This window comes from Olea europaea, chromosome 11 (genome assembly GCF_002742605.1).
Source record: "Olea europaea var. sylvestris chromosome 11, O_europaea_v1, whole genome shotgun sequence".
NCBI classification, from domain to species: Eukaryota; Viridiplantae; Streptophyta; class Magnoliopsida; order Lamiales; family Oleaceae; genus Olea; species Olea europaea.
Genome location: NC_036247.1, coordinates 7,880,407 through 7,893,919, shown reverse-complemented (window position 1 = coordinate 7,893,919; position 13,513 = coordinate 7,880,407). Strand labels below are relative to the sequence as shown.

Here is a 13,513-nt window from a genome sequence, read left to right as displayed (position 1 = left end):
GATCTATTAAATGAATCTAAAACAAATTAAAATAATTAGTGTTTGTATTTGATTTTCTAGTACTAGTGATGGACCTAATTGGGCCATGAAAAAAGGATTCATATAGTTGACCACGAACTTTTACAAGGAATGAGGCTTAATTTAATGTCGTTGCAATGGTGTACCTATATCACATGGTGAAGCCAATAAAGTAAAGGTATTTAATTATAGTTCATCAATACCCATGTTTTTCATACTTCGTTGAAGTAAAAACAACCTTCAAATTTAGTGATATAGAAGGCAACAGCTTGAGCTTCAATAGGTGTGGACCACCTCATCTAAAAGCTTAAGGTTTTAGATGAGATAGTTTTGAGTAAATTTCATTCACAATTAACAATAGTTTAACTCTAGTGTCGATCAGGTAAATACATCAATTTTGTTCAATTAAGTAACTAAACTTTAATATGGTTTCGCCAAGGTAACTACACTAATTTTATTTTAATCAGATAACTACACTTTAAATTTGTTTTAATTAAGGTATCTTCGTCTAATTCCACTTATGCATATCCATGATATGAGTTGTTGACACGGAATAAGAATAACTTTAGTAAAATAAATAACAACTATCATTTATTGATTGCCACATCATTGATTTCCATAAAAAGGTTGGGCAGATTTTTCTATTGAAATAAAATTAAATTATAGTCACCTAAATGAACAAAAGTTGAAATACAGTTACCTAATTGACACTAGAGTGAGTATAATTACCGTGAATGAAATTTACCCAGATAGCTCAATATTGTGTTAAAGCAAGCAAATGTCCTGAGTTTAAGTTTCTCTACCACCCATTTCTAAAATTGTGCATGTATCAAAATCTTTTATGGTAAAACAAATTGTTCACTCCACAGAGTCGAGTTTTTCTTCAACCCCGGGAGAATTGATGTGGACATCACTTAAATTATTATCGCACTATTTTATTTTTTCTAGTTATTGGGCTTGTATCATTGGTTTGGCCCAAGCCCATCACTGGTAGGGTTATGCTTTTACTATTTATATGGTTTTCAGTTATAATTTCATTAGACGATGATGAATTAGAATTAAAATATTGTTTGGCTTGCAGCCGTTTTCTCCCTCCCCTGTCTTCCCCTGGTTTCTTCTCCCCTCCTCTCAGTTTCTCCCCTTCTTCCTTTTCCCGTTTTCTACTTCTCTCATTCTTCCTCTCCTCCCCTTCTTGCTTCTTATCCTACATCACAAATCCAATCAACATATGAGTGAACAAGATGAAGACAAAGTTTAAAAGATAAATTAACTCCCTCTCTAATGGCTTAAACTTTTAGACGATGTGGTTCACCGATATGTGATGACATCAAACACAGATTAATTCCGTTCTAGGTTGAAATAGGAATATTTCTTCACTTAAATACTTTTCAGACAAAAGATACTGCATCAATCCTTTAAATACAGAAAATTCAATACGGGAATTACCATGTTTGAAATCAAATGCATTGCGTGTAGCATAAGTATGTTTCACTTTTTGGCTGGTCCAGTTGATGAGCATTTTATAGTACATATTTGCTTGAAGAGTCAAACCTGACAGATTAATAAAAATAGTCATTGAAAGTTTGAAACAATTAGGAATACTGTTGAAGATTGACCAGATGAAGAATAAATGGATTCTGATACAGTGGCAATGAGCCTCACTCAAATATATGTTAACAATTGGCAAAATCTCAAAAACTTACTGGAGCTTGTAAAACAATTATTAAAATAGCAACAAATTTATTCCCCTTGTTTTGAAAAACTCTTGCATAAAGATAAACTTAAATACGGCAAAAGAGTAAACAAAAATTGCCTAATTCTTTCCCTGGACATGCATTAACCTTGCAAATATGGCAGTGTGTAAAAATTGCCATGTCCAATGATGCTAAATTTCTCTTTTCTTACTTTTTCTAACGCATCCCACCTGAAGCAACTTGTTATTCAAGTGAAGTGTACAAACCTCTTTTGTATATCCCGCAATACATGAAGAACTGGGCATTATTCTCCATATAATACTTGGTATTTTACGACATAATTGTCGAGAGATTTTGAAGATGGATCAACTTCAATGAATTTCCTCATTAAGATGGATTTGCATCCGTAGGTGAGAAATAATCAAAATGAAATCATTGAAATGTTATATTGTGAGCTCAGGTTCAAATAAGTGTAGAAGACGTCAAATCTTAAAGGGGTTGCAAACAATACCATAAAGGTATTAGAAGATTCCTTTATATAGGTGCATATAGCATCACTGTAAACAAGATTCAGAGTATCACTCCTGATATATAGCTTTGGGTAGGATTTGAGCAGATGTATAGCTTTATTCAATTTGTCTTTTCCATATGCGGATACATGACTTCCAATCCTTCGTTTCTCGAAAATATAATATGTACTCAACTAGAGAAACAAATGAGTATTTTCATAACACTTGGTCCAAGATACAAAAAAAAAAATGCCAAGGGAAATTTTTATGTTGTTGATCCATTTATAATTTATTAGTCAAGGCACAAAAGAGAGTCTACCTGCTGAGAAATAAATAGGAACTTTAAGATTCATCTGCTCCCAATAGTCATCCAACAGCATACAGAGTTCCTGTATGTTAAAAGCTAAGTTGTCAGACCGAGATGCACATTTGGAAAGGCATGAATGACAAATGATTTTCCACATATTGCAATAATATAAGCCTCATAGTAAATTCAAATCATTGAATTGATTCAAACGAAATTAGTTAATTAACATGAGTTAAATGAAAAATATAGACCTGCACTTGGATAACAAATAATATCCTTAAAAAATCTGCTTGCTCGAGTACCTAAATTATTAGTTTTCTATTCCTCCACTATAATTTCACTTGAAAGGTAACTCATTTGTTAAACGTTGAAAAGGTAATTCAACATTAAATTGCAAAGCAATTCATTCTAGAAACTAGCATGTAGTGTTTAATCCATTTGCGAAAACTCAGATTAAAAAAATTCAAATTAACAATTATTAAGTTTACAGTCATATTTTATTAAAAGATGTGCTCTAATGTTTGTATTTACCATAGTTGAATAGGTCAATAATAGTTACATAAGCATTTGTAGAAAATGGGTGTATATACCCAAAATTCTAGCATAAAGGTTTATGTAATTATCTATTTAAGGTTGTAAATATTATGAAAATTAGTGTCATATTATTGCAAATTTAATTATAGATCTCTTGTGGATCTTTTGGGAGGTTACGAACCTATTATGTTTTTTTTCCATCTATTAGTTCTTTAAAATACGAATAATTGAAGGCCTTCGTAACATTTAGAGCTGGGAGGGCATGGAGAAGGCTGTTGAATTTATCTCCAAAACAACATTTTGCTTATTCATCATTATCAGGTGCACTACGGTTTGGATCAAAAGTGAAGATGCTAAAAAATTCGAAAGGATCGTTCGACTGCAAGTTGGACTTCAAAGAAGTATATATAGGACTGGACATGGAGAAGACTTTCAGCATCAAGCACCAAACATCCATTTGAAGAGGTCTCGCAAGTTTCCATGAATTTGAAGATTGAATATCCATTTCACTCTTACATTCTTTCGGCACTTAGATAAGTCTAAGCTCGTGACACAAATTTTGTATATCGACATCAGTTCACCGTCTCACCAATTCAAGTCACAGAATCGTTCAACTAGTAAATCTAGATTAAGGTGTGTGTTGGAATTGTATTTTGGCGTAATACTATCATATCAAGTAATGATAGTTGAGTGAAGCCACCATGGAGGAAACAGTTGCCAACGGGTCAGTGTCAACAATGTTGACCATAATTGAATAAGTCAAATTAGTTTTTAGTTTTTCCCACTGCACATGCATTTGTAGAAAATTTGTGACAGGTGTACATGCCCTAAATTCTAGCACAATGGCTTGTGTAATTACCAAAGGATGTAAAGTAATGAAATTCAGGTCAGTTATTGCAAAATCAAAATGTAGAGCCCTTGTGGATCTGTATGGAGGTTTATCTGTTATGTTTTTTTTATTAGTTCTTTAGAATTATGAATAATAAAATGTTTTCATAACAATTTACAGATAAATGCAGTGATCAAAATCAGATTCGACATCCAGTCCACATTAACTCAGATTCTTGGCACGTTAGATCATATTATAAGGAATCAACTCTCTAGAAATCTAGATCTAGAGCTGTAAAGTCTATATCATGCTAGGATATGCAACCATTGACAAGACGGCATCAATAATAAGTTGATACTAGAACCTGGGCTCTTCCCAAGGCGAATGTAGGAATGAGCACCTTTCCTCCACCAGCAACACATTTGTGAACCTACAGAATTATCTTAAAACATAAATTTAAAAAACTTCACTAAACTGCATATTAATAAGCAAGTACAAATTATTTAAGATTGCAAAGCTAGATCAATGAGGAAATGGGAGAACCATAACTCATAAACTACATCCTTGCGGTAAAAGTTTGACATATCTTCAGAAAATCTATGGAAGTAAGTGAACTTGTAGTAGAGTGCAAATGGAGACAACATTTCATCTGCTTTTCATTCCCATCTAATTTTTACCTTGTCAAGGCCAGGTTTTGAATGCATATATTATAATGGTTTAATTTTGTAGAAGTAGCTCGGAATCATATAGAATGGTGAAAAATAATACAGGTAATTGACCCTAAATATTGCAAAATTACTATTAATCTATATCATTTAAATATTGTTTTCGAGATGAACCTCACATATGTGGGATTAAAATTTTTCCATCAAAGCCTATCATATACACAATTTCATTTAAATGGGTGGCGATGAGACTTGAACCTGGACCTTTGCTTGCTCTAATTACTAAAATCATGTTGAACCATTTGATCTAAAAACTTAAACTAATAGAAAGGGCACAATTACATCATTTAAATAATATCTTCAACAAGCTAAGTGTATCTATAAAAATTTACTCAGTCATTTCTATTAAAAAATTCAATTTCCCTTGTAAATATCACTACCGTTGCTGAAACCATGATTTTTGTGAGAGATGGCTCAGAAAAACATGAATAAGTTTTCGAAAGATATAAAGATTGGATAAGACAAATTAAACTTTTATTGGGTAAAACATTATACAGTTTTCAGAAACTCCCTCTCCCGAGCATATTTTGAATCACGATATGTCGTTGCGTAGGTCGACCTGTATAACATTTTTTTGAGCAAACGTGTCAATACAAAATTGATACACATATTTTGTCGCATGTGATACAAAGTGCTATTAATTAGAAGAAAATAAGCATGCACTATATGCACACACACACACACAAACATGATTGTATTCAATAATTGAGTAGCTCAATTCTCAATGATATAAAAAAAGGCATTTCTAACAACTACCTCAAGTACATTATTTATCGTGAACCAGATTTTGGGCTTAGATAGTTAGATTAACATATAATGTTTGAATGCCTAAAGTGCAAAGACAATCTTTACTTTACACTTACTTGGCATATGGAAGAGATTTTACCTTCTCTATCCATCCAATAGACTTTCGTTATTTAACTCAAATATAATGGATCATTTTTACTCAATAAATTTATTACAACAATCCCTTATTGTCAAATTCTGATGTGTCCTTAGAGATGGAAATGCCAGAACAGAACCTCGCTCGATAATGGTTCCAAAAACCAACTTATATCAAACATGTCTTCATAGGAAATATCTACAACTAGACCACTCTGGAAGCCCTTCTTCACAAGTAAAAGACCAAAAGGAATCCCTTCTTCTTCTACCTTTTTTATGATTGACAGACAAGAAAACCTAATGGGGAAATCCATGTACAAATAAAAAAATAAGAACAAATGATCATATGTGAACATACTGTTAAAATTTAGCTTACTCAGTTATAACGAGGTCCAACTGTAGTCGGTCGATTTGAGCTGCCCCAAGATGTCTATCAGGTGTCATATTATAATCCCCAGTGTACACTATGGCAGCATCTCCCACTCTTGCATAAAACATTGCAGCCCCAAGGACCTGAAAACATATTTTTGAGATCAAAATCTTAGATGTAACGAATTAAAATAAACGACATGAAAAGCAAAAGAAACCTGCATCAGAAAAATTATTTCTATTTTGTCCAAGAAAAATAGCAAGTGCGCTGAAGCTTGATTGAGAACGGTATTGTTGCAATATCCTATATCCTGGGACAACACGTTAGATTATACAGAAGGGACTTGGGGCTTGGCATGTGTATAATGAGAAACCCCTTTTAGAGATAAAAACTGGACCTCAAGGACAATACCCTTGCTTCACTTAGACCGAGCTCCCAAGTCATTGCAAATGAGTGAGAGCTATATCTACTGTAAAACATATAGCACTAACAGCAGGAAATATGGACAGAAGCAACTTTATTTGTGCAGCAGTGAAATTTGAATTTTGGTGAAACAAAAAAGCTGATGAATCTTAGGAAGAAACACCAAATATATTCCAAACTTGCTCCCACAGGCCGGCTAATGAAAATGGAGTTATTAACAAAGATGGTTGTATTCCTTCGTCTTGCACTGATTTGTACACAAATGTGTGAGTTATACAGACTACCAAGTAAATTATAGACAACTTCAAATCTTAGTCTCCGAGAGGGATATTCAACTCCGCAAATATCAATTGAAACTTGAATCTACAAATTTCGAATCAACTGGTCAAACCACTCGACTAAAGAGTGATGATCCAATGGTTCGTAGTCAGGTAATCGTTGGCTTAGCTAGGTTCTATACAGTCCCTTTCTCTATGAGGTGTGGGCAAAAGAAGGCAGTTGTTTCTCAGAGAAAGTCTAGTTAAGTAAAACGAAACCATCTTCGCGTTAGGGATATATTTTTTGGTCTAGATATTGCTCCAGGAGTCATACATGACATTGACCATCTTCTAGAAGAAAAAGATAACAATCTCCATATAATCTGTTCTTAATAAAACAAAAACAAAAAAACCTACTAATGTAATAGAGTCCTACAACTAATACTGATACAGTTTTGATAGAATTTTCCTGCACCAATCCCCCCCACCTAAATAAAGAAGGGGAAAAAACTTCACCCTAAAGGTGGGTAGGAAAGAGAAAACTAGGAAGCAAGTATTGAGAACATCTCCAAGACACTCTAAAAATAAAAGATGCTCTCTATTTTATAGAGCCAATGCTTAAAAAATAAACTCAAAGAGACTCTTTATTTTGACATTGTAAAATAGAGAATGAGTTTGACTATCCAAAATTGGAGAGCCAAAACTCGCTCTCTATTCTTTCTTTATAGTGATTACATTTAAAAAGTTAAATATTTCACTCCTATACTTCTTAAATTATGTTGTTCAATTCATAGTCAAGCCAACACACTGGAAGTTGCTAAGAAGTAGGAACATCTGCAGGGCGCAATGGAGATGCATCAGGATCTCACATCAAAAGGTATACAGGAACAACCTGTACTTAGATTACAGCATCAGGTATCCTACCTCACAAAATGTCTTTTAAGGGTAAAACAATGAAAGGCCCGAAGGACAATATCTCACATTTCATGGACTAACTTACAATTGCTCGTGCATTAGCAATCGTGTAGTTAATTCATAAATTAGTTTAATTCTACTCAAACATGATTACGTACTCAGGACTCCATTCTTTAGGAGAAAAAATTAAGATTCTTACATGCCCTGCATAGTATGCACGGATCTGGAGGTCTTTGTCAACTTGAACGGTCTGCTTCAGATCCACTGCAGTCACTGCAAGTGGAAATCAAGATTAAAAAATAATAGTTGAAACAAAAGAAAAATACAAAAATGATTTAATATCTGTAAAATGTTTGCCATAATTGGAAACATGTAACTTGAGTCCAGAAATTCAACTTCTAAATGTTCAAACATTACTACCTCTTGTTCCAAGTTTCAGGGCTCTCAACCAGAATTCCATACTTCAGAGCATAGATTCATTACACCTATAGATAAGAAATGTGCATCATCACCAGCTAAATTACGTGTTAATGTCCACTATATATAAAGCTTAACCATACTAGAACTCTCTTCAAGATTATCAATTTTTTCACTACGTATCACATCGTCTTGGGGGATAACATCATAAGGGATAGGATAAGGGTGTATAGGATAAGGAGAGGCTGTACGTAAGTGGATTAAGGAGGATTGTTCTAATGTGGCATTTGGTGCAACACCAAATTAGAAGACCGTACAAGTAATGAAAAATTAAAAAATTTATGACATTATTTTTTTATAAGAATTTTTTCTTAACTTGTTAAGCCCCCATTTGGGCTCCATTTTTGTCAAAATGTATTTTTTTCTCTCATTTTCAACCGCATATTCTCCAACAGAAACAATATTAAACGTAAACCAAAAAAATTTCCTTATCTTTTAACCATGCATTCTCCAAAAAATTGTTATTCCAAAATACATTTTTCCTCAAAATCCATTTTAAATGGAGCCCAAACAGGGGCTAAACGAATTTTTTTAACTTACAATTTCTTGTATGAATTTTTTTAGTCATATGTGAAATTTTTACTTATACGTAAATTATTTATGTATAAGTGATTTTCAAAAAGTTCACTTAAAATTGAAATTTTTTATTTATAAATAAAATTTAAACTTGTAAGTAATTTTTTTAACTTAAAGGTGATTTTTTCTACTCAGATGTTATTTTTTACTAATATGCGTTATAGTGATAAGTGAATCTTGTACTTATAGTAATTTTTTCACAGATAACTGAGTTTTTAAAAGCTATTTATACTTATAGGTGAAATTTTTTAGTTATTAGTAGTGTTTCTCAATTAGAAGCAATTTTTTTTTGTATAAAAGTGAACTTTTGTCTTGTAAGTGATTTTTACTTATAAGTTTTTTAGTAATAAAGTAATTTTTTACTTGTAACTGAATTTTTAGTTATAAGTAGAACTTGCTACATATAGGCAATTTTGTCATATATAAGTGAATTTTTGTCTTATAAGTGAATTTTACTTGTATAAGCATATTATTAGTTAATTTTTACTAATACACAAATTTTGTACTTGTAAGTAAATTTAGGGCCTGTTTGAGCCACATTATTCCAAAAAAATACATTCTTAAATAGTGATTTGACATTATTTCAACCACACATTTTTCAATAAAATAATATTACATGCAGATTAAAAACTTTTCTTTATTTTTTAACCACACATTTTCCATCAATACACTATTCAAGAATGCATTATTATCCAAATAATGTGGCTCAAACACCCCCTTATGTAGTTGAACTCAAGTATTAAACTAATTTTCTCTTAATTCATTAACTGGTAAGTAGATAATACGACCTAACCAACCCCACAGTGTGTTAAATTTATACGGATGAAAAAAGGAGGATAAACACCCCAGATTAATTTAGTCTAGGTATTAACTGCACCAAGCACTGGATAAGGATTAGATATGATTTTTTATTCCTATCTAATCCTTATCCGGTCTAATACAGCACCTTTATGTTCTTTGTAAGTAATTTGGTAAATTAATTAAAATTAGATAATCATAAATATCTGAATTTCAACTCCGAGATACAGCAGTTGAACATCTAGTGGCCATGATTTATTCCATGGCAAAAATTTATTATCGCACCAGAGAATCATCTAGAGGAACAGGAGTTTTCTTAGAAACGTGGAAAGTGAAAACATATAATGACAGGACAAGGAAATAGCAATGTTAAGATTCTTAAGAACGCCAGACTGGAGCATCTGGTTTGACTGGAAAACATGAGAACCAATTATGGAATAAAACTGGTCAGAATACCGCTAAACCAGCCTGTCCGACCAAATATTGGTGAACTGGACACGGTTTTTCCTGTTCAACCAATGCAGTAGGATGCTCAATTTGTAGGTGGTCCTTCTCTCCTCCTAATTATTAGATTACAATGTGGGATCTTGTAAAAACTCCCAGCAACCAGTTATAACAGTTTTCAGAGAACACATCTTCATTCTATGCTAACCCAACTTACCCAATTCAAAGCAAAATTGTTTAACACAAAATTGAATCTATCTCAAATTGGAGATGTAAAAATTTACCATCTACTGTTGTTTTGATATTTTTATAATATATAATAAATGTGTTTGCTTATATATGTACATATATTTATTTATTTATTTTTGACGGTCTAGTCGAACCTGACTCTTTCCATTTTTCGAATCGAGGCCCAGAACTGTTTTAAAAACACAAGGAAATAGTGATATTTAAAGGAAATGAAGAACTTAATAAAAAGGAATCCTTGTACCTTTCTTCATACATTCCAAAATCTGCTCGGAACTAAATTGCTCTTCCTCCCCCCTTCTGTCGACCACCTTCCTATTATCCTCAAGCATTAATGGTGCCAAAGCTTTTGTTGGATACTGAAGTAAGTTTAATCCAAAGAGTCATATCAAACAACAAAATTACAGTGTGATGAAAAAAATATTAACATTAGTACATCAAAAGTTAACGAAGATCCATATTATAAGAAAGCTGACACAGAAACCACTAAAATAATATAGATTGAATGATATTAGTGAATAATATATAAGAAAGCTGGCACAGAAAGAGAAATCTAGATTGAATGATATTAGTGAATAATATAACAATAATTAGATTCATAGAGAAATCTAGTTTATGAAGATCCATATCATAATTATCAATTAAAGCTGGCACACTGAGAAGCCAATAAAATAACAAACCAATATACAAGATTTAAATTTTATACGATATCAGCAATTATATTCATAGAAAAATACGACATTTTATCATGCTAATAGAGAATTTACCTAAAATCAAGGTTATAATCAAACAATTCAGCCTTTCCACCAATGTCATTCTGTAGACGTGCTGTCATAAGGTTAAATTATATTCTTGCGATTCAGTCATTTATTCTGGTTATGTTATCCACAAGCTCTATCTATAAGAAATCAAACTTGATGATATGATGTATAACATGCACGAACAGTGTTTATTTTTACTATAAGGCGATGCCAGTCAATATCCCACAGAGGAAAACAAAAATCCTTGTAAATTATGTGAAAAATAATTTCTACACCTCTCTAATCAGTTAACTGTCGCATTAAAATAAAGAATGTGAACAAAAACAGATGCAATGTATGTAAACCGAACCGAAAATTACCGTCATGTAAATGGGACCATTGTACCCACAAACTTCAGTAAAATATGGAAGAGCTCCAATATGATCCAAATGGAAATGTGTGACAACTATGCATGTGAGGGAATTGTTGAAATCACCAGATTTTGAGATCAAGGAGAAGTCAGGGTACCGCCGATTATCTGAGTAGCCCATGTGCATACCGCAGTCAAACATTATTTTCTTATCATTTATTGTCACCACCACGCAGCTCTTCCCGACCTCTTGTCCCGCGCCTATAAATGTACGTTCAAAGTCAATATACAACAAATATGGTGGTAAAAAATAAGAAGCAATCAATTGGGCATATCATCGAACGGAAGGTGGGTAACAAAAATGTCTCAATGCAGTATCGTTTACAGTCTGAAACCGACATTAACCGTGTAGACGTCTCAGAGTTCAGCAGAGATTGCAAATTAGATACCCATTAGAAAACGCTCTCAAAAAAACATTAATAAACGTATAATAATATGCTAACAAAAACGAGCAAGACGCAATATTTGTGAAAGTATTGTCGAACGTTGGCATCTCTTGCATAGAAAGGAGGGCGAGAGAGACGAAGAGTTACCAAGGACGAGACATTCGATGGCCATGGGTTCAGTTCTACTGTGACTGGGAAATAGAGCTAGAGGTTGCTTTTAGAAGGATTTTGGAAGATTGGCGGAGGGTTTTCTTCGGTTGGGAGAGAGAAGGTTTAGCCCCTGTTTGGCCCCATTTTCATTAATGAGTAATTAAAAAGGAAGGAAAAATTTTCGATTTACGTGTAATATTATTTTATGAAAAATTGTGTGGTTAAAAATAGGAGAGAGAAAAATATAATGTAATGAAATGTAATTTAATGGGGATCAAACAGGGGCTTAGTGCATGTTTGGTATGATTTTTCACTCAAAAAATTAATTTTTTTATTCATATTTTACTATTTCAATAGTTATTTTTTACTTCTTCTTTTATACGTGGAATTCACTATTCTCTCTAGCGGTCAAAAAATTAATTCTCATAATCACTATCATACAACCCCTTAATAAACTTTAAAAAGAGCACAAAGTGTAAGATTGTTGGGGGATTTTGGCAGGGTAAATTAGCACAAAAAGAACATTTTCAATGTTATTGTACAAAACTTTTTTATCTTTCATTTTTTAATATCTTTACCTTTATTTTCACCTTTTATTGCGAAAATCATCATTTCCATCCAATTTCTCAATAAAAAAAATGTAAAACGACAATTATATCCTTCTATTTAAATAAAACACAAAAAATAAAAGAACAAATTGCAATCACACACTCAACTTTATTAAAAAGTACAAATGAGTCCAAATAAATTATTAAAAGGTAATTAGAAAAAAATGTTCCTACTTTTCAATATTATTGTACAAAATGTCCCTGCCTTTTTGGCATTTTCAACCTCATTTTCACATTGTATTATAAAAGTCATCATTTTCATTTATTTTCTCAATTAAAAGTTGTAAAATGATGAATATACCTTCCTATTCAAAATTACTTATTTGAAATTTATTTGTACTTTTTCAAAAATTTTGCAAGTATAATTGCAATTTGTTCTTTATTTTTTCTTATTTTTTTTATTTAAAGATAGTGGTTTATTTGTCATTTTATAACTTTTAATTGGAAAAATGAATGAAAAAGATTATTTTCACAATAAAAAATGCAAAAATAGGGTGAAAATGCCAAAAAAAATAAAGGTTGGGATACTTTGCACAATAATATTGAAAGGTATTGACGTTTGTATTAATTTTCATTTTAATAATTTATTTAGACTCATTTGCAGTTTTTAAAAAAGTACGGGAGTATGATTACAAATCGTTCTTTAATTCTTCTTTTTTTCGTTTTATTTAACTAAAATTATATATTTGTCGTTTTACATTTTTTATATTGAGAAAATAGATAAAAATGATGATCTCCCTAGTGAAAGGTGAAAGTAGATGTGAAAATGTCAAAAAGCAAATAGCATTGACGTTTTGCACAATAATATTAAAAGGTAAGAACGTTTGTGTCAATTACTCATTTTAACTGCACTAAGATTGTCACTATCCAAAATGGAATGTCAAGTGGAAATTATATAGGACTAGATTTTTTAAATTACCATTTTAAAAAATAAGATTTAAAGTTTATTTATACAAAGTCGATGATAATTCATTATTAATAATATTATAAAACTAAGGCCATGTTTGATTCACCACCTTTTCCATGGAATTTTTTTTTTTTTTTTTTTTTGTGTGTTTGACAGATAATATTTTCTTGGCAATTCCAATTCCCACTTTGCCTCGCATGTTTACACATTCTTAAATTTTGGCGAAAATCAATTCCCATGGGGTTGGGTGGTTTTTCATTTTCCAACTATTTTATTTTATTTTTGACA

The 13,513-nt window shown here is 31.8% G+C and overlaps 1 protein-coding gene across 3 annotated transcripts in view; it reads right to left on the bottom strand.

The window, feature by feature from the left end:
• Nucleotides 1–11,842, bottom strand: part of LOC111403221 (cleavage and polyadenylation specificity factor subunit 3-II-like) — a 25,573-nt gene extending 13,731 nt beyond the window's left edge. Inside the window, exons 1-9 of one of the 3 annotated variants that reach the window (XM_023031641.1) lie at nucleotides 11,708–11,842; nucleotides 11,125–11,375; nucleotides 10,249–10,363; nucleotides 7,663–7,736; nucleotides 5,875–6,011; nucleotides 5,112–5,175; nucleotides 4,256–4,321; nucleotides 2,541–2,610; nucleotides 1,465–1,569 (exon numbers count right to left, since the gene is read on the bottom strand). In XM_023031641.1, coding sequence (XP_022887409.1) covers nucleotides 1,465–1,569; nucleotides 2,541–2,610; nucleotides 4,256–4,321; nucleotides 5,112–5,175; nucleotides 5,875–6,011; nucleotides 7,663–7,736; nucleotides 10,249–10,363; nucleotides 11,125–11,375; nucleotides 11,708–11,732 — 907 coding nt within the window. In that variant the 5' untranslated portion in view covers nucleotides 11,733–11,842. Of the gene's footprint in view, nucleotides 1–1,464; nucleotides 1,570–2,540; nucleotides 2,611–4,255; nucleotides 4,322–5,111; nucleotides 5,176–5,874; nucleotides 6,012–7,662; nucleotides 7,737–7,883; nucleotides 7,949–10,248; nucleotides 10,364–11,124; nucleotides 11,376–11,707 lie in introns of those variants that run through there. The other 2 variants (XM_023031642.1, XM_023031643.1) reach the window with 2 other exon arrangements.
• Nucleotides 11,843–13,513: the final 1,671 nt, after the last annotated feature.